At 44.7% G+C, this 21,433-nt stretch overlaps 1 protein-coding gene across 1 annotated transcript in view; it reads right to left on the minus strand.

The window, feature by feature from the left end:
- LOC126272374 (uncharacterized) overlaps nucleotides 1-1,362 on the minus strand; it is an 83,339-nt gene extending 81,977 nt beyond the window's left edge. The window contains exon 1 of the mRNA XM_049975188.1: nucleotides 1,239-1,362. Coding sequence (XP_049831145.1) covers nucleotides 1,239-1,313 — 75 coding nt within the window. The 5' untranslated portion in view covers nucleotides 1,314-1,362. The remainder of the gene's footprint in view (nucleotides 1-1,238) is intronic.
- Between the last annotated feature and the right edge of the window lie 20,071 nt (nucleotides 1,363-21,433).

The raw sequence follows: 21,433 nt of genomic DNA on the forward strand, positions 1-21,433 counted from the left end.
TAATAGACTGTAATCGAATTAAATCTGGCGATGCTGATGGTATTACACTAGGAAACGAAACACTTAAAGTAGTATATGAGGCCGGCCGGTGTGGCCGAGCGGTTCTAGGCGCTTCAGTTTGGAACTACGCGACCGCTACGGTCGTAGGTTCGAATCCTGCCTCGGGCATGGATATGTGTGATGTCCTTAGGTTAGTTAAGTTTAAGTAGTTCTAAGGTCTAGTGGACTGATGACCTCAGATGTTAAGTCCCATTGTGCTCAGAGCCATTTGCACAATTTTATTTATTTATTTATTTATTTTTTTAGTGGATGAGTTTTGCTATATGGCCAGCAAAATAACTGATAGTGGCCGAAGTAGAGAGGATATAAAATGTAGACGCAATGGCAAAGAAGCATTTCTGAAGAAGAAAAAATTGTTAAAATCAAATGTAGATTTAAGTGTTAGAAAGTCTTTTCCGAAAGTATATATCTGCAGTGTTGCCATGTCTGTAAGCAAAACATAGACAATAAACAGTTTAGCCAAGAAGAGAATAGAAGCTTTCGAAGTGGGGTGCTACAAAAGAATGTGGAAGATCAGATGAGTAGATCATGTAACTAATGAGGAGATATGGAATAGAATTGGGGAAACAAGAAATTTGTGGCACAACTAGATCAAAAGAAGAAATCGGTTGATAGGGCGTATTCTGAGACATCAAGAGGTCATCAATTTAGTATTGGAGGAAAGTGTGTGTGTGTGTGGGGGGGGGGGGGGGGGGTTAAATGGTAGAGGGAGACCAAGAGATGAATACAGTAAGCAAATTCAGAAGGATGTAGATTCTAGCAGTTATTCGGAGATGAAGAGGTTCGCACAGGATAGAGCTGCATGAAACCAGTCTTCGGACTGAGGACCATAACGACAACAACCGTACCGTAAACAAACAAGAGCGTCAAACAAAGCTGTTGCTGTTATTGTCAAATCCTAACTGGGGAATCTTTCTTTTCCATTTTCGAAGAACGTAGGAAACGTATAAATTAAATGTAGATTTCGCAAAACGCTCGTAGGCGACTGATGCCGGTTGGAAACGAAACACGCAAAAATCAGATTATAAAGTAATTTGTTAGTGTCCGCTAGCGCAAAATTAGAAATGTTGGACAAAGATACGCCAACAGAAACAGCTATATAATCACGTAAATCTTTATTGCACTCTAGTGGGAGGCATAAAGCCACTGAAAAAACGCTTTTGCGGATTTGTACTCACCAAGCAACCCACGAATACGCTCTGGAGCGCCAGTAGCGTGGCGGCGGCCAGGAAGAGCATGGCGAATCTGTCCATCGCTGCAGCGTCCAGTGCACGAAGGCTTCTGGCTTCCGCTGGTCCGAGGGAGCCGCTGCCTGTTTAACACGTCCGTGCCGGCCGGATATCGCCCTGTGCACCTGATAACCATCGAGGAAACGAAGTTTCCGCTTTGGACAGCCACAGTTGCTCATTAATTCAGCTACTGAATGGGCCGTGGAGTAAAAGCGCGCACGTGACACTGCTGATCATATCTGTCTAATTTATTTTTTGTGGATTACAATTTTTAATGTAGATGTGTCATTATAGCCTGACACTTACAACGTTCCCTAAAAAAAATTGGAAAAAAGCTGAAGAGATGCTGTAAACTGGGAAAGTACTGCGAGTGTGGAAATAAGCAAACCCGAACTGAAATTTAGTCAGCCCCCAGCAGATATCGCGCTAATACCGTCTAACACCACCTCTAATCTTGATAATGGGCTCTGTTCGGCGTAGAAGAGAATCCACAAGTCATCAGGTATGCCACATCTCGCCCTTTAACTCCTGGCTACGTATACATCAGTGCACAATGTTGATGCGTCCAGTGCTAACGATGTACTATATACAAGGCGATTGCATCATAATGTTACAGCCTTTCAGGGATGATGGAGAAGGGTAAATGTATCCATCTAAAGTCAGGAATCGTGGCCCAGAAACTACTAAGTCGAATATTATAAGCGGAAATCGATCTGATACCTCTGGCAGAAGAGCTTTTCTACAGCACTCTCTTTGCTTTCAATACTTCAGGAGGATACAGTGTGGACGGAAACAAGAAAAAAATTATCAAGCAAAGATGGGCTCTAAAATGCGTAACTGAAGACCTATGAGCAACTGTTCAGTAGAAGAAATGTGTTTCGCAGCAGCAATGATGAGCTGGCTCTTACGGTATGGACTTTAGAACCAATGTTTACTACACTACTGACTATTAAAATTGCTACACCAAGAAGAAATGCAGATGATAAACAGGTATTCATTGGACAAATATACTAGAACTGACATGTGATTACATTTTCACGCAATTTCGGTGCATAGATCCTGAGAAATCAGTACCCAGAACAACCACCTCTGCCCGTGATGACGGCCTTGATACGCCTGGGTATTAAGTCAAACAGAGCTTGGATGACGTGTACAGGTACAGTTGGCAATGCAGCTTCAACACGATGCCACAGTTCATCAAGAGTAGTGACTGGCGTATTGTGACGAGCCAGTTGCACGGCCGCCATTGACCAGACGCCTTCAATTGGTGTGAGACCTGGAGAATGTGCTGGCCAGGGCAGCAGTAGAACATTTTCTGTATCCAGCAAGGCCCGTACATGACCTGCAACATGCAGTCGTGCATTATCCTGCTGAAATGTAGGGTTTCGCAGGGATCGAATGAAGGGCAGAGCCACGGGTGGTCACACATCTGAAACGTAACGTCCACACGTGCGAACAAGAGGTGACCGAGACGTGTAACCAATGGCACCCCATACCCATCACCCCGGGTGATACGATAGTATGGCGATGACGAATACACGCTTCCAATGTGCGTTCACCGCGATGTCGCCAAATACGAATGCGACCATCATGATGCTGTAAACAGAACCTGGATGCACCGAGGTTCTTCGTTCAGTACACCATCGCAGGCGCTCCTGTGTTTGATGCAGCGTCAAGGGTAACCGCAGCCATGGTCTCCGAGCTGATAGCCCATGCTGCTGCAAACGTCGTCGAACTGTTCGTGCAGATGACTGTTGTCTTGCAAACGTCCCCATCTGTTGACTCAGGGATCGAGAGGTGGCTGCACGATCCGTTACAGCCATGCGGATAAGATGCCTGTCATCTAGAATGCTAGTGATACGAGGCCGTTGGGATCCAGCGCGGCGTTCCGTATTACCCTCCTGAACCCACCGATTCCATATTCTGCTAACAGTCATTGGATCTCGACCAACGCGAGCAGCAATGTCGCGATACGATAAACCGCAATCGCGATAGGCTACAATCCGACCTTTATCAAAGTCGGAAACGTGATGGTACGCATTTCTCCTCCTTGCACGAGACATCACAACGTTTCACCAGGCAACGCCGGCAACTGCTGTTTGTGTATGATAAATCGGTTGGAAACTTTCCTCATATCAGCACGTTGTAGGTGTTGCTACTGGCGCCAACCTTGTGTGAATGCTCGGAAAAGCTAATCATTTCCACATCACAGCATATTCTTCCTGTCGGTTAAATTTCGCGTCACTAGCACGTCATCTTCGTGGTGCAGCAATTTTAATGGCCAGTAGTGTAGATTTTTTTTTCTTTTTTCGCCCATATTACCACCTCGCAAAACGTAGAAAACAAAGAGTTAGCGGTAGAAGATGTCCACTACCAGAGATATCAGAACGATTTCCGTTTATATCTTTCGACTCGGTCGTTGTCAGACCAGAATCTCCTATCTCAAAGTGATACATTTACCTTTCTCCATCATTACTGAAAGTTTGTAACATTATCACGAAATCATCCTGTAGGTGCGACAGAAGCAGATTGCTAACGTCAGATGCAGACATTTGAAGTTTTCTTTGGAAATGCTCGCCAGGGAAACACACGCTGTATATGGGCGGGGGCTTACAGGACCATCTCTCTTCCACTGCTTACATAAAAAAAGAACAAATATAGTATGTATAATTTTGATGTACAGGAAAGGAACGCCAAAAGCTGAAGCGAAACTGCAAAGATATGGAAGGCACTGAAGTTGCATGATTTAAGATATATGTGTGAGTTGCTTACATGTCATAGAGCTGCAATAAATTCACGTGTGAAAATGGACTGCCAAGTAATACCGAAAATTTTTAACCGATGTGAGTGTTGAGTCAGAGACTTAAGCGTACCAATTGCAAGATGCTGGAGTAACAACACCTTGCAACTAAGAAGTCTCACTGCGCTGGGGAAGTAGGATTTAATTTCTAATACAGCGCGGATATGTCCAGATCTTTCGATTTAAATGTCTTTGGAGCTGCCAGATAAGCCGACAAGCTAGTTCCCTTCTTCACTAACTGTGCCCTAGTCAAATTTTATTTCTTGTGTTAAGACAGGAACATTTTTTTCTCTGTTTCTCAACTTTTACTCCACCATAATTTTGACTTTAGATCGGCACAGCTTGGCAACCGATGTAGACTGATCTAGTATAGGCTTTTTATTGTCATCCGAACCAAGTTGCTCATATCGTGGCAACGGATAAAGTTTTCACCTTCTTACAAAATTTGGGTCGATTCGCACAAGTTTGAAACAGACGTCGCACGTAAAGAAACTCACAAAAAACTGTTTTTCGCATGTAAAAAAACTAGATTTTTATGAAGGCGCTTTTCAATTCAATTTTATCATAAGAATGCACTTTTTATTTATTTGACTCACTTTAAAGCGTTTCTGGGCATTTTGAACCGATTCGCACAAATTTAAAATATCGAAGTGGTGCGCTCTAGAAGCCTCCCACAAAAATGCGTTTTTGCGTGTAAAATCAGAATGGTGCACACACAAATGGTGCCATGAGCTGAGCGTTAATTTCAGCCCAATGAAAACCTTTTGCAAAAGGAATTAATCGATTCGCACAGCTCAGGTTAGTCATTCAAACATCGGTAGACGTCAGCCGTCTCCGCAATTATTTATCAATCTCTACAACAACTTACGTGAAAGCGGTAACACCCCGACAACGTAACAGAAGGAAACAAGTATCACAGCCTTCTAACATACGGTATTCCACAGATGCTAGAAAACATTCCCCAGCAGACTAGGAGGAACCTGTGGCGCCAGCAAGATGGTCGTCCAGCCCGCAGTGCACGAAGTGCTGCAGAATGTTTTCACGAATTGTTTGGAAATCGGTGGATTGGACGCAAAGCACCTGTACCTTGGCCAGCCCGGTCTCCGGATCTGACGCTTGTAGACTTTTCTCTGGGGTCCCTAGCTATAATCTGAGACGTGGCAATGTCCTCTTGCTCCTGACTCTTCAGCCGCCGACGCGACGGTTTCCTGAATTTGCCGCCTACAGTAACTCCAGAGGAGAACCCAGTTAGCGACCAAGTATCACCTGTTGCATTCGTGGTTCCACGAAATGCTTCCGCGTTAGTCAATGGACTTGCATTGCATGTCTCTTGTTGTGAGGGGCAGAAAGCTGTGCCTATGACCGCTCCCTCACCTGCGTCTGCAGAGGCCGCCATGCCATATAGCCGACAGAAACAGCATATACAACCTGACCGTGCGGTGGAACTTACGAAATCTAAGAAAAAATATTCCTGTGACGGGCGTCCTGGTCTCCCGATGTCTGATTCATCTTTGGACTCCGCAGCGGATCTTGACGCTCAACTGGCTATATAAAACTGATCGGTAAGTTCCATACATACATGCATACCTGTGGTCAATGCAAAAGCCTACACGTTCCTTTCCCTAAACGTTGATCGTGTCTAATCAGAATTGCGACAGGCTTCGGTGCGTCAGTTTATTTATGACTCAGACGCAGTACCCTCACAGAAGGTGTTGTTGAGGCGTTGTTCCCTACCTGGTTTGCGTATGATCTTTAATATAGCACCCGAATAGTCTACAGGGACCGCCTTATTCTTTCACGAAGACGTTCCTATTGCTACGGTGGAAATGTTGGCTTCTGGGAAGGCTACAGGTTGTCAACTTTTTAATCTTACCTTGTCTCTTTTATATGCACTGTGGATCGTTCGCTTTTTTATAAAGAGGAAATTGTTTATCTATTGGGCGTCCTCCGCATGCTCTGGTGGGTGACGATTTAACTGTGTCTTGCGTCCTGCAGATAAAAATTTTAATTTCTTTCGCGAATTACATGAATTGGTCAGCTCCTTAACGCTGAAATTCTTCAGGATATATAAATACCCGACGTTAGTTAAATTTACTCACTTTACTGCGACTTCTAGTAGTAGATTAGAAAGTTTTACTTACCAGACTGTGTGAGCGATAATATTCTTCTTTTACGGATCGCTGCGCTGTGACTACAACTCTCAATCTTGAAAGGCAACCGGTCAAATTGTTTCGCACTCCGTGGGTGTTACACGTCCTTACCTAACTGAGCCCTCTCTCGATGGCGTGTTGCGAGCCGAGTCGGAACGTGTTCTATGGTGCACTAGAAGTACTCTTCCATCCTTGACTATTGGACACAACTGGCGAAACCGAGTCTCGGGCAAGCTTTGATACTTTTTTGTGCTGTAAAAGCGTGGGACTTTCGGAGAACTTAACAATTTTACTATTCCATCCTTCGTAAAATTTGTGATGCTGCGGATCACGCCCCTCTGCGAATTGCGGATGGTAGGATTTTAAAGGCGAAATTGTTGATCTCGAAGAGAATACAAATGGAAGGTTTAAAACTGCTGTCCGAGCCAAGTCCATTGGTAACGGAAGAACTGACTTCCTTATATCATTTGCTTTGGCATCAGACCCATCTCCGGCGAGCTTACATTCATTCTCTCACGACAAATGATGGACGAATCATAATGGCGCAAGATGATATAGTGGGTGTGTTACATCAATGCTATACAGACATCTTCGACGTCGATGCGGCCACTAGTCAGCACTTTGGATATGACAGTTACATCAGAACGTTATGAAACGCTCTAGCTGCCTTTCAGACTGAGGAAGTTTATATACTTATTGTGGGATCGCCCCGGGTCTGGCTGAACTTCCCAAGGAAATTTACATCTGTTTTTGGCCTCTGTTGGGTGCTACCTTTACGTGACTTTTGAATGAAGTGTTACAGGTGAGGGTAGCGCCGACCTCGTTCAAAGTGGGGATAACTGCTTTAATCACAAAACGCCCAGGATCTGCTGCCCTTGGTAGCTTTCGCCCAATTATTTTATTAAACTTTGTGGCGAGGGCTGTCAATAGTAAGATGTCGGCTCTGATGGAGACGCTTGTTGAAAAACAACAAAGCTCCATACCAGGTTGTACCATTCTTACCCTTACAATCGAGTGTCGTGACGTGGTTTCGGTCGCTGCTGTAACGTCCGGCCCTTGTGCTCTTGTTTTTCTAGAGTTTGATACGGCATTTGACAGTGGTAATCACGACATCTTGCGTCGGATTCTGGAGAGTGTTGGCTTTATTATTGACACATAGCGGGCGCTCTCAATTACGGGCTTTCAGCTTCGTTGGTTGTCAATGGCCAACTGACACCCCAGATAAATATCCTTCGGGGAGTGCCTCAAGGAAGCGCGCTGACAATGACTTTGCTTGTGTTGTCTCTGGAGCCCCTACTTCAGATGCTGACATCTCAGCTGAAAGGTTGGAAACTTTCCGGAGAGACTGTGGCTGTTCGTGCATACGGGATGGTTCTACTCCGCAGTCCTGCGGAGATATCTCGGCTGAAGGCTGTAATCAGTGTCGGAATTCTGGTGCACTATTTTTATGAGTGTAAATGCGGGCTTCTTACTTTACGAGGTTTTGATGGCGCGGCTGTTCTATTGGCTACTGCAGTGGATCGGCATACGTCTGCCGCTATCATCATTAATCGTTTGTCCATTCAAAATGGCGACTCTCAACTGGAAGTCTGTTACTGACAAAATTCAGGGAGCGGTACTAGAACATGAAAAGCGTTCTCTTATTCTGTTCCACGAAGTCCGAATACTGGATACATATGGCTTCTGTAAAGCTTATTACGTAGCCAAAGTTTATCTCCTTTCCTTGATAAAGGCGAAGAAATTACAACAGCTGCCTGGTCGTTTCTTATGGAAACGACATATCTTTCGCTTACGGTATGAGGTGGTGTGGAAGCTTCGTTCCTCTGCGGGTTTGGGCCTGGCTGAAATACGAAGGGCGACGCAGATGTTATATGTGTGACGTACTGTTTCGACGATAACTCAAGAAACTTACACATTCAAGTCGCGTTTATTTCTCTGTGTCCGTCCTGCTAGTCTTGACCCCCCTTATTGATGTTGGTCCCATAAATTACAAGTTAAAACACATTCGTGACTTCTATCTTGCGGTGAGATTTTTAGGAGCTGACTTTTTATGGAGACCTGTCCTCACCATAAATTTCCTAAAGACTCTTTGGGAAGGAGTTCTTTGTCCGAGCCTCGTTGAAAGAGGATCGCGCAAAACAACCTGGACGACATTTTGGTCCAATATCAGTCTTCCGATTTTGACGATGCGCATAGTGTCCTCCCGGTATAAAGTAGTAAATAACTTGATTCCAACGAACGAGAGATTAGTCCACATTGGGCTTAGCGACGCAGGTTTATATAGTCCCTGTACGTCAACAGACATGATACGACAACGTTTTACTTGCGGAGGACATATGGCAAATTTATCTTGGATTAGGACGCAATTGGCCTCCCTTGCTCGATCTTTTGAGACTGCATACACTACGGACACCATATTGCTCCCAAATTCTTCCTACTTTCCACGGTCGAAAACCCATACCGCAATGTGGTTGCAGGAACACTTCGTTCAATGTGTCGTAGAAGGCGAGGGGGACGATCACATAGCCTTCAGGCAGTACATGATCACGTCTTAGCGGACATGCTTGCGACTGCGTCGATATCTTGACGTCTTCGCCATCATGTTGAATCTGGTTTTTCGTCGACAATGTGTTGTTTAATTAATTAATGGAAAATCTCATATAAAGATGTGAAACAATTACTAACAATTACTGGCCAGTACTTACCTCAGCTCACTACAGCCGATAGAAACACAAAAAACAACCGAAAATTTAAGTTCCTAGCTTTCGGAATAAATGTTCCTTCATCAGGGAGGAGAGAGGGGAAAGAAAGGGAAGAAGGGAAGTGGATTCAGTTACTCACAACCCAGGTTATGGACAAACAGGGAAAGGAAAACAGGGAAGGTAGCAAGGATGGAGGCATGGTTGTCAGAGGGAAGCCAAAGATATTCTACTGTAGGTACTGTGCCAGCTTCAAACCAAAGAGGATGCATACAGAAGTAAAGAGGTGTATAGTATAAAGATGTAGGATGAAAAGATGCATGAATGGCTAAAGAGGAAAGGGAAAGAGGAGATGACTGAAAAGTAAATGGGAGTGAGGTTGTTTAACGTAGGTTCAGTCCAGGGGGATGGCGGGATGAAAGGATGTGCTGGAGTGCAAGTTCCCATCTCCGCAGTTCAGAGGGACTGGTGTTGGGTGGGAGACGCCAAATGGCACATACGGTGTAGCAGCTTCCTAGGTCCCTAGAATTATGCTGTAGGTCATGCTCCGCTACTGGGTATTGGACATCTCCTAGGCGGACAGTTCGTCTGTGTCCGTTCATGCGCTCAGCCACTTTAGTTGATGTCATACCAATGTAAAAGGCTGTGCAGTGCAGGCATGTCAGCTGGTAAATGACATGTGTAGTTTCACACGTGGCCCTGCCTTTAATTGTGTATGTTTTACCAGTAGCGGGGCTGGAGTAGGTGGTTGTGGGGGGATGCATGGGGCAAGTTTTGCAGTGGGGTCGGTTACAGGGGTAGGAACCTCTGAGTAGAGAAGGTAGTCTGGGAATATTGTAGGGTTTAACAAGGATGTTACAGAGGTTAGGGGGACGACGAAAGGCAACTCTGGGTGGTGTGGGGAGAATTTTGTCAAGGGATGATCTCATTTCAGGATTTGACTTGAGAAAGTCATATCCCTGGCGGAGTAATTTATTGATGTATTCGAGGCCAGGATAATATTGGGTGACAAGGGGGATGCTTTTGTGTGGTCTGAGGGTAGGAATATTGATGTGGACGGGGAGGAATGTATTTCTCTGGAGATCTGTTTGTGGACAAGGTCTGCAGGATAGTTGCGGGAGAGGAAAGCACTGGTCAGGTTATTGGTGTAATTGTTGAGGGATTCGTCACTGGAGCAGATACGTTTGCCACGAGTACCTAGGCTGTAGGGAAGGGAGCGTTTGATGTGGAATGGATGGCAGCTATCAAAGTGAAGGTACTGTTGTTTGTTGGTGGGTTTGATATGGACAGAGGTGTGGATGTGATCTTCAACAAGATGAAGGTCAACATCCAGGAAGGTAGCTTGGGTTTTGGAGAAGGACCAGGTGAAATTCAGATTCGAAAAGGTGTTGAGGTTATGGAGGAAATTAAGGAGTGTTTCTTCACCATGAGTCCAGACCACAAAGATGTCATCTATAAATCTATACCACGCCAGGGGAAGCAGCTGTTGGGTCTTCAGGAAAGCCTCCTCCATGCGGCCCATGAAGAGGTTGGCATAGGACGGAGCCATCCTGGTTCCCATGGCAGTACCCCTGATTTGTTTGTAGGTCAGGCCTTCAAAAGTGAAGTAATTATGGGTGAGGATGAAGTTGGTAAGTGTGATAAGGAACGAGGTTTTTGGAAGATTTTCCGGTGGGCATTGGGAGAGGTAGTGCTCAAGGGCAGAGAGACCATGGGTGTGTGGGATGTTTGTGTAAAGGGATGTAGCATCTATGGTGACAAAGGTTTCAGGTGGGAGAGGAGTGGGAATGGATTTGAGGCGTTCTAGGAAGTGGTTTGTGTCCTTGATGTAGGATGGGAGTCTGCAGGTGATAGGTTGGAGGTGTTGGTCTACCAGAGCTGAGATACGTTCTGTTGGGGCTTTGAAGCCTGCAACAATGGGATGGCCAGGATGGTTCTCTTTGTGGATTTTGGGTCATAGGTAGAAGGTAGGGGTACGTGGCTCAGGTGGAGTGAGTAAGTCTATGGAATCTGTTGTGAGGCCTTGTGAGGGACCTTGGATTTTTAGGATTTTCTGCAGCTCAGTCTGGATGGAGGGAATGGGATCCTGGGTAACAGCTTTGTAGGTTGAGGTGTCGGAGAGTTGACGCAGTCCTTCTGCCACATACTCCACACGGTCAAGTACCACAGATGTGGAGCCTTTATCCGCCGGAAGGATTACAATAGAGCGGTCTGTTTTCAGCTGCTTAATGGCACGGGATTCAGCTGGGGTGATGTTGGGGGTTGTCGGGATGTTCTTCAAGAAGAACTGGGAGGCAACACTGGATGTGAGGAATTCCTGAAATGTCTGCAAGGGATGGTTTTGGGGGAGGGGAGGAGGATCCCTTTGAGAGGGCGGTCGGAACTGTTCTAGACAAGGTTCAACACTGGGTCTAGTATTTGGGGGCTGTGTTTGGGTAGTGAAGTGATATTTCCAGTTGAGGTTCCGGGTGAATGAGAGGAGATCTTTAATCAGGGCAGTGTGGTTGAATTTAGGTGTGGGACTAAAGTTAAGCCTTTTGATAGAACAGATGTCTCTGGAGGAGAGAGGGATCTGGATGAGAGGTGTAGAACTGAATTGGGGTTGGTGATATGTGGCATTTGACTGTGGTTATAGTTGAGATTTGGTCTGTGTGGGGTATGTGCTGGGATGAGGAGATTGAGTAGGGTGGCTAGGCTAGGTTTGTTGGCTATGAGGGGGGGTTTGTTGACGGTTCTGTTGTGGTTGGTGTTTGTGAGGGATAGGGAGAGGGACCCCACTTCTTAGGTGTTGCACTAGCGCTGTGGATAGTTTTTTCAGGTGGTGTGTGGCATGGGACTCAAGTCTGCGGCTGGCTTCTAGGATGATGTTCCTGAGTGTGTTCTCCAAGCAAGGGTTTGAGAGGTGGAGGACTTTGAAGAGAGATAGGAGCTCTTGGGAGTGGTGGTTACATGAAGTAGTGTAGAGATTCAGGACAAGTTGGGTAAGGGCTAAGGATTGAAGGTTCTGGAAGTCCAGGAGAGATTGGTGGAAGGAGGAATTGCACCCAGAGATGAGAACTTTTAAGGTAAGTCCTTTAGGGGTAATTCCAAAGGTTAAGCAGGAACGGAGGAAAAGTATGTGGGATTGCAGTTTGGCTACGGTAAATGCATGTTTCCGGAATGAATGTAAATAATGTGGTATAGGATTAGGGTACATAGTGGGTAACTGGTGGGTCGGGAAATTAAATAACTAAAGTTAAAATAGTAATCATAAGAAGGAATAAAACACGGAAGGAAGGGCGAGAAAGAAAGAAAGAAATTGTGTTGGTAATGTTAAATACCAAAGAAAGACCACCAAATAAGAAAAACACGGAAAAAGTTGACCAGACCAAGCAAGTATGTCCAGATCAGGGGGAAAAGAACACACGCTGCTCAAAAACAGAGATAGCGAGTAGCGAAAAAAAGATCGCGCGTGCCGCAAAAAAGATCGCGCGTGCGCAAAAAAGTTCGCGCGTGCCGCAAAAAAGATCGCGGGTGGCGCAGAAATGTTCCAAAAAATGTTTCCTGTGGCAGAGAAAGATAGGCAATGGCACAAAAATATCACCAGCAACACGAAATCGACGGAATTGGATGATACTGATAGGTGTGGAAGAGATTGTTGGCAGTGATTGTTGGCTGGAAAACAGCGAATAACGAACGTTAAAACTAGGGAATGTTAAATAATCGAATGTTAAATAAATAAATCAATAAATAGAAAAAGAGAGGTGGACTATAAACGGAACAAGACAATAGGAGGCAAATGAAACTAGCACAGTTGGTGACGGGTATATAACACTGAAGAAGAGAAAGTGTTTAGATGACAGATGTAAGTGATAGCTAACAAAAGGGACAAAACAATGAAGAATGTGGACCATATAGGTGATCTAACTAATTAATGGAAAATCTCATATAAAGATGTGAAACAATTACTAACAAAGAGATAGAGGGGCTGGCCAGTACTTACCTCAGCTCAGTACAGCCGATAGAAACACAAAAAACAACCGAAAATTTAAGTTCCTAGCTTTCGGAATAAATGTTCCTACATCAGGGAGGAGAGAGGGGAAAGAAAGGAAGAAGGGAAAGTGAATTTAGTTACTCACAACCCAGGTTATGGACAAACAGGGAAAGGAAAACAGGGAAGGTAGCAAGGATGGAGGCATGGTTGTCAGAGGGAAGCCAAAGATATTCTACTGTAGGTACTGTGCCAGCTTCAAACCAAAGAGGATGCATACAGAAGTAAAGAGGTGTATAGTATAAAGATGTAGGATGAAAAGATGCATGAACGGCTAAAGAGGAAAGGGAAAGAGGAGAAGACTGAAAAGTAAATGGGAGTGATGTTGTTTAACGTACGTTCAGTCCAGGGGGATGGCGGGATGAAAGGATGTGCTGGAGTGCAAGTTCCCATCTCCGCAGTTCAGAGGGACTGGTGTTGGGTGGGAGACGCCAAATGGCACATACGGTGTAGCAGTTTCCTAGGTCCCTAGAATTATGCTGGAGGGCATGCTCCGCTAGTGGGTATTGGACATCTCCTAGGCGGACAGTTCGGCTGTGTCTGTCCATGCGCTCAGCCAGTTTAGTTGTTGTCATACCAATGTAAAAGGCTGTGCAGTGCAGGCATGTCAGCTGATAAATGACATGTGTAGTTTCACACGTGGCCCTGCCTCAAATTGTGAATGTTTTACCAGTAGCGGGGCTGGAGTAGGTGGTTGTGGGGGGATGCATGGGGCAGGTTTTGCAGCGGGGTCGGTTACAGGGGTAGGAACCTCTGAGTAGAGAAGGTAGTCTGGGAATATTGTAAGGTTTAACAAGGATGTTACAGAGGTTAGGGGGACGACGAAAGGCAACTCTGGGTGGTGCGGGGAGAATTTTTTTCAAGGGATGATCTTGACAAAATCTTGACAAAATTCTCCCCACACCACCCAGAGTTGCCTTTCGTCGTCCCCCTAACCTCTGTAACATCCTTGTTAAACCCTACAATATTCCCAGACTACCTTCTCTACTAAGAGGTTCCTACCCCTGTAACCGACCCCGCTGCCAAACCTGTCCCATGCATCCCCCCACAACCACCTACTCCAGCCCCGCTACTGGTAAAACATACACAATTTAAGGCAGGGCCACGTGTGAAACTACACATGTCATTTATCAGCTGACATGCCTGCACTGCACAGCCTTTTACATTGGTATGTCAACAACTAAACTGGCTGAGCGCATGAACGGACACAGCCGAACTGTCCGCCTAGGAGATGTCCAATACCCAGTAGCGGAGCATGCCCTCCAGCATAATTCTAGGGACCTAGGAACCTGCTACACCGTATGTGCCATTTGGCGTCTCCCACCCAACACCAGTCCCTCTGAACTGCGGAGATGGGAACTTGCACTCCAGCACATCCTTTCATCCCGCCATCCCCCTGGACTGAACTTACGTTAAACAACCTCACTCCCATTTACTTTTCAGTCATCTCCTCTTTCCCTTTCCTCTTTAGCCATTCATGCATCTTTTCATCCTACATCTTTATACTATACACCTCTTTACTTCTGTATGCATCCTCTTTGGTTTGAAGCTGGCACAGCACCTACAGTAGAATATCTTTGGCTTCCCTCTGAAAACCATGCCTCCATCCTTGCTACCTTCCCTGTTTTCCTTTCCCTGTTGCTTCATAACCTGGGTTGAGAGTAACTAAATTCACTTTCCCTTCTTCTCTTTCTTTCCCCTCTCTCCTCCCTGATGTAGGAACATTTATTCCGAAAGCTAGGAACTTAAATTTTCGGTTGTTTTTTGTGTTTCTATCGGCTGTACTGAGCTGAGGTAAGTACTGGCCAGCCCCTCTATCTCTTTGTTAGTATGTGTTGTTTAATTTCATTTTCCTGATAATAGGTGTTCTCCTTGTTAGTATGTTTTCAATCTGCTTGCTTTGGCTTGTTCTGCACTAGCTCCCCTGTTCGTTTTGTTATGTGTTTTGCATCAGTATCGCTCCAGTTCTATTGTATAATGTATATAGATTAAGTTCAAATGGTTCAGATGGCTCTGAGCACTATGTGACTTAACATCTGAGGTCATCAGTCCCCTAGAACTTAGAACTACTTAAACCTAACTAACGTAAGGACATCACACACATCGATCCCCGAGGCACGACTTGAACCTGCGACCGTAGCAGTCGCTCGGCCCCAGACTCTAGAACCGCCGGCCACCGCGACCGGCATAGATTAAGTACACATACAAATGAGCGTATATAATCCTTGTAGTCAAGTTGAAATTTTTCTCTAGACAGAAAGCTTAGTTTGCGATTTAGACCATAATCTGATTTCTTTGTCTTTCTGCTTTTAGATTCTGTATCAAACATAACAAAATAACTGATATAAAAATTACAAAATAAATAAAAATCACTAAAATAAAAAACGAAATTAAAAAATGTTGATACATAGCTTGAAAGCTGGGTAGTGGTTTGTCTGGTACGTTCTCGAGTTTTTTTTTTCCTTTCTCTTTTTATTTATTGTCTGTTCTTATAATTAATCCCGTCTCACATTTGCAGCTTATATTACATTATGATTTCATTACGTTCTTCTGAAGTTTCGTGATAGTACCATGTCACTCTGGTAATAAAAAAAAACGGGCAATGTCTTTGTTTGGTATTCAAAATGTCCTCGGTCCCGGGCTCGAGCACCGCCAACGCTTACATTTTGAATAAAAATCATCAGCAATAGCGGCCGAAGACTTCCGGCATAAGAAGTCACCCTTATTCAACCAACGGCCTTGGCAAAGAGAGCAGAGTAGCACTCTCTAGCCCTTGGGGTGGGAAACTGCCGCTAATGACAACGGCAAGAGGATGAAGGCCATGTAAATTACTGCATCAAAGACACAAAATGTGTATCCACAAGATGTGCCCTGTAATTGAAGGATGATCTTTCCATTAGCAAAAGATTCCAGACTAGTTCCCTATTCAGACCTCTGGCAGAGGACTGCTGAGTGGATGGTGACCATGATAAAAATATTGAATAACGAACGAAAGGTTAACGTGCTACGAGTCAGAGCATCGAATGCCAGAAGTTTGAACGTGTTACGGAAGCTAGGAAGTCTGAAAAGGGAAATGCTAAGGTTCAATCTGGGTATAGTGGGGGTCAGTGAAGTGAAAAGGAAGGAAGACAAGGATTTCTGGTCATATGAGTATATCAACAGCGGCAGAAAATGGTGTAACGGGAGTAGTAGTCGCTATGGAAGGAAGCGCAGAGAGGTAGGGCAGAGAGTGAGTTACTGTGAACAGTTCAGTGATAGGGTTGATGTCATCGGAACCGATAGCAAACCAATATCGACAATAGTTCGATGGCTCACATGAAGATGATTGGCAGGAGTTCACTTTAAATATCGTGGAGTGAAGTTTACAACGACCACTGTAATCCCGAGATCTCTTCGCACATTTCATTCTCCGGGAGAACTTTAAATTTCTTATCAAGCGCCTTTACGGGGAGGAGAAGGCATCACATGTAAGACGTTTCGACAAGCTGCATAGTTAGAGAGCAAAACTTTTAACTTCTTTAAGTTTTTTAACGTGATGTCGTGTCCATGCCATAATATCAAAATTTGCCAGAGTGCCACATTTTATTAAGACTGCCACTGCACGGAAGATAACGGAGGAGGCCAGTCATGCTGTTGTTAAGAAGAGAATTTGTTACACGAGACGAAGGTTGGATGCCATTTCAGAAGAACTGTTTCACCTACTTCTGAAGACTACAGCACTCATCTCTCACGTGTATCATGGGATTAGGTTTATGGAGTGACTTCAGCCAAGTTTGATTGGATGTATAAGGATGCAAGTTCTCGACAGATAAAATTTGATCGTTTGGTGCCGTAACAGCCGTCGCCACAGGGAATAACTACACGACGATCTCAGAATGAAATTTTCATTCTGCACCGGACTGTGCGCTGAAGAGCTTCTGTGAAGATTGGAAGGTTGGAGACGTGGTACTGGCGGAATTAAAGCTGTGAGGACGGGTCGTGAGTCGTGCTTGGGTAACTCAGCTGGTAGAGCACTTGCCCGCGAAAGGTAAAGGTCCGGAGTTCAAGTCTCGGTCCGGCACACAGTTTTTACCTGCCAAGAGGTTTCACACGACGATCCGTTGTTAACTTAGCGGAGAAGAATTTGGACGCTGCGACGCAGGCTGTGTTGGATAAATGACACAACTGTGCACCTGCAGCAAGTGCACTGTCCCTGAGAAGTTTTATGAGTTGAGTTTAAGAAGATGTACGACGCTTACTGTGTTGGATAAATGACACAACTGTGCACCTACAGCAAGTGCACTGTCCCTGAGAAGTTTTATGAGTTGAGTTTAAGAAGATGTACGACGCTTTACTGTGGATGCTGAAAGCTTCTTCCAACGCAGTAATATAACCTCTGAAGAAAGGGTTGCACTACGAAATCTCCCACAGGATCCGGACGTAGTGATGCGACAGGTTTGTAAAGGCAACTCAATTTGTTTTATTCCCTCCCAGTCTGCATTTCGAGAAGATTTATGGTCTACATCGTGATACTACGTACAGGAAGATTGATCACGACCCTACAGAACGTGTGCAATGTAAGACTTGTACACTCCTGAATTCTCCCTCGTTACCTCCACAGACCAATAAGCGGTTAACACCACATGGCAGCGTACGACCAAGACCGTATGGTCTTGCTAAAGTTCACAAAGATGGTCCTCCTTTACAGCCTATAGTGAGTAATATTAACACCACGCATGATTAATCCAAACATCTTGCTTTCTTGTTGAGACCATTGTTTGGCAAATGTCCATCTCATATACGGAACTCAGCCTATTTTTTCAACAGACTGGGGGCTCTTCACCTAAGTAGTTCGTCTCTTTCAGTGAGTTTTGTTGTAGTATCTCTTTTTACGAAGGTAACTCTTGCTGATTCTTTGGCACTAATTGGTAACAGTTTCAGTCGGGCACCACTGCTTTGTTTCAGCACGCTCTTTCCTCAACATATTTTGTGTCTAACGAAGAATATTTTGAACAGTCTGACGGACTCGCCATGGGCAGCCCCTTGTCCTTCGTGGTGGCTAACTCCGTTATGAAGGATTTTTAGGAAAGACCAGTTGAATAAGCGGTTCTTAAACCAATTGTTTTTTGGAGATGCATAGATGATACTTTCACAGTGTGGCCCCACGGAGAAGATAAGTTAATAGAGTTTTTACATCATCTTAACTCCGTTCGTGAGAACTTTCGATTTACTATGGAATTAGAGAAAGATGGTTGTCTTCCATTCCTGGATGTTTTGATTCGACGGAAGAGTGGCGCCTCTCTAGAACATTCTGTTTATCGTAAGCCCATTCACGCTGATTTATACTCGCACTCTTCAAGTTGCCATAACCCGTCCCAAACTATGTGTGTGCTTAAAACCCTTGTACACAGTGTCGGATGCAAATAGTTTGCCTCAGAGCTTTCACATTTAAGGACAGCGTTCAGAGGCAATGGATACTCGACCCGGCAGAATAACAGGGCATTCTCAGCTAAAACCAAGAATAGGGAAGTGTAGAATGCCCCAGCAAAGTCCATACCTTTTCTTCCCTTCGTTGGAAATATTTCCTTCAAAATAGAATGAATCCTTACTAATTTTCAGATGAAAGTGATTTTCCGCTCACCATCTAAGACTTCGGACTTGCTGGGAACAGCGAAGGATAATTTGTCAGTGCGGAAGGCGGGAATTTACAAAATATCTTACCAGTGTGGTAAAGCCCGTGTAGCACACACAACACTCACAATGGAAGAACGTTGCAGAGAACGTAGATGTTGCACTCGCCATCTGCACCCAGCAACTCTGCAATTGTGGAACATCGTATCTCCAACGGACATTCAGGGGAGTGTAACAAATCATTAATTTTGGCCACAGCAACAACTTTTTGGAACGCCATTACAAAATAATACGTTGAAATACGCATCGCGGAAGATCTAATGAACTGTGACTGCGGCTAACAGCTGGAAATGCTTGGAATCCCGTCGAGATTTGCTCCACACGAAGACGCCACAATACTCCGATGAGTGTGGCGAGCGGCAACACCGAAGGCAGCTGATCTTCGCAGTTCCACCAGCGAGGGCGCTGCCGCCGCGCGGTGTGGTCCTTGTGTCTACATCTACATCTACATCCATACTCCGCAAGCCACCTAACGGAGTGTGGCGGAGGGTACCTTGAGTGTCTCCATCGGTTCTCCCTTCTGTTCCAGTCTCGTATTGTTCGTGGAAAGAAGGATTGTCGGTATCTGTGTGGGCTCTAAACTCTCTGGTTTTATCCTCATGGTCTCTTCACGAGATATATGTAGGAGGGAGCAATATACTGCTTGACTCCTCGGTGAAGTTATGTTCTCGAATCTTCAACAAAAGCCCGTACCGAGCTACTGAGCGTCTCTCCTGCAGAGTCTTCCACTGGTGTTTATCTATCATCTCCGTAACGCTTTCACGATTATTAAATGATCCTGTAACGAAGCGCGCTGCTCTCCGTTGGATCTTCTCTATCGCTTCTGTCAACCCTATCTGGTACGGATCCCACACTGCTGAGCAGTATTCAAGCAGTGGGTGAACAAACGTACTGTAACCTACTTCCTTTGTTTTCGGATTGCATTTCTTTAGGATTATTTCAATGAATCTCAGTCTGGCATCTGCTTTACCGACGATCAACTTTTTATTATCATTCCATTTTAAATCACTCCTAATGCGTATTGTAGCTAAATGATAAGGGATCTTTCTTTCTATGTATTCGCAGCACATTACACTTGTCTACATTGAGATTCAATTGCCATTCCCTGCACCATGCGTCAATTCGCTGCAGATCCTCCTGCATTTCAGTACAATTTTCTATTGTTACAACCTCTCGATAAACCACAGCATCATCCGCAAAAAGCCTCAGGGAACTTCCGATGTCATCCACAAGGTCATTTATGTATATTGTGAATAGCAACGGTCCTACGACACTACCCTGCGGCACACCTGAAATCACTCTTACTTCGGAAGACTTCTCTCCATTGAGAATGACATGCAGCGTTCTGTTATCTAGGGACTCTTCAATCCAATCATACAATTAGTCTAATAGACCATATGCTCTTACTTTGACTGTGGGGAACCGTGTCTCTGACGCATGCGCGGCAATACTCTCAGATCGCAATATGAGGCATAGCGGAGAATGCCTTCGTCAGTCTTCGATGGCTCACCTGAAGATGACTGACCGGTGTCCAGTCGAAATGTCGTGGAATGAAGTTTACGACGACTGGCTGCAATCCCGAAATCTCTTCGAACAATAGTTCAGACATATATGCCGACATCGCAAGCCAAATATCAAGATATATTCAATAGGTAGTTCAGTACATATAGGGAGATGAAAATCTAATAGTAATGGGAGATCGGAATGCAGTTGTAGGGAAGGAGTAAAAGGGAGGTTACAGGAGAATATGGGCTTGGTACTAGGTTTAGATTACATCATGGTCAGGCAGAGATTCTGATGTCAGATATTGTGTTGTGAGGCGTACCAGGAACCGATACAGACTCAGATCACGATGTAGTAGTGATGAAGAGTAGGTTGAATTTAAGAGACTTGTCAGGAAGAATCAATGCGCAAAGAAATGGAATACGGAAGCACTAAGGAATGAAGAGATACTTTGAAGTACTGCGATAAGGAAAAGCTCAGCAGGCAGTTCAGTTGAAGAAGAGTGGACAATTCTGAAAAAGGTAGTCACGGAAGATTGAAAGATTAAACATAGGTACAAAGAAGGTAACTGCGAAGAAACCATAGGAAACAGTAGAAATACTTCAGTTGATCGATGAAAGACGGAAGTACAAGAATATTCAGGGAAATTCAGGAATACAGACGTACGAGTCACTTAGGAATGAAATAAATCGGAAGTGCAGTGAAGCTAAGGCGAAATGGCTGACTGAAAAATATGAAGAAATCGAAAAAGAAACGATTGTCGGAAGGACTGACTCAGCATACAGAAAAGTCAAACCATCCTTCGGTGAAACAAAAACCAAGGGCGGTAACATTAAGAGAGGAACGGATATTCCACTGTTAAATACAGAGTAGAGGGCGGATAAGTAGAAAGAGTACATTGAAGGCCTCTATCAGGGGGAAGATTTGTCTGTTGAAGTGCTGGAACAAGAAACAAGAGCCTATATAGAAGTGACAGGGGATCCAGTATTAGAATCAGAATTTGAAAGAGCTTTTCAAGACTTAAAATCAAATAAGACTGCAGGGATAGAGTAGATTCCATCAGAATTTCTAGAATCATCGGGGGAAATGGCAACAAAACGACTACTCACGTTGGTGTGTAGAACGTATGAATCTGGCAACATACCATCTGACTTTCAAGAAAATATCAACCACACAATTCCGAAGACTGCAGTTCAAGTTGCTAACAAGAATAATATACAGAAGAATGGAAAAGAAAATTGACGTGTCAGATGACAATCAGTTTGGTTTTAGGAAAGGTAAAGGCACCAGAG

This window comes from Schistocerca gregaria, chromosome 5, assembly GCF_023897955.1.
Source record: "Schistocerca gregaria isolate iqSchGreg1 chromosome 5, iqSchGreg1.2, whole genome shotgun sequence".
Classification (NCBI taxonomy): Eukaryota; Metazoa; Arthropoda; class Insecta; order Orthoptera; family Acrididae; genus Schistocerca; species Schistocerca gregaria.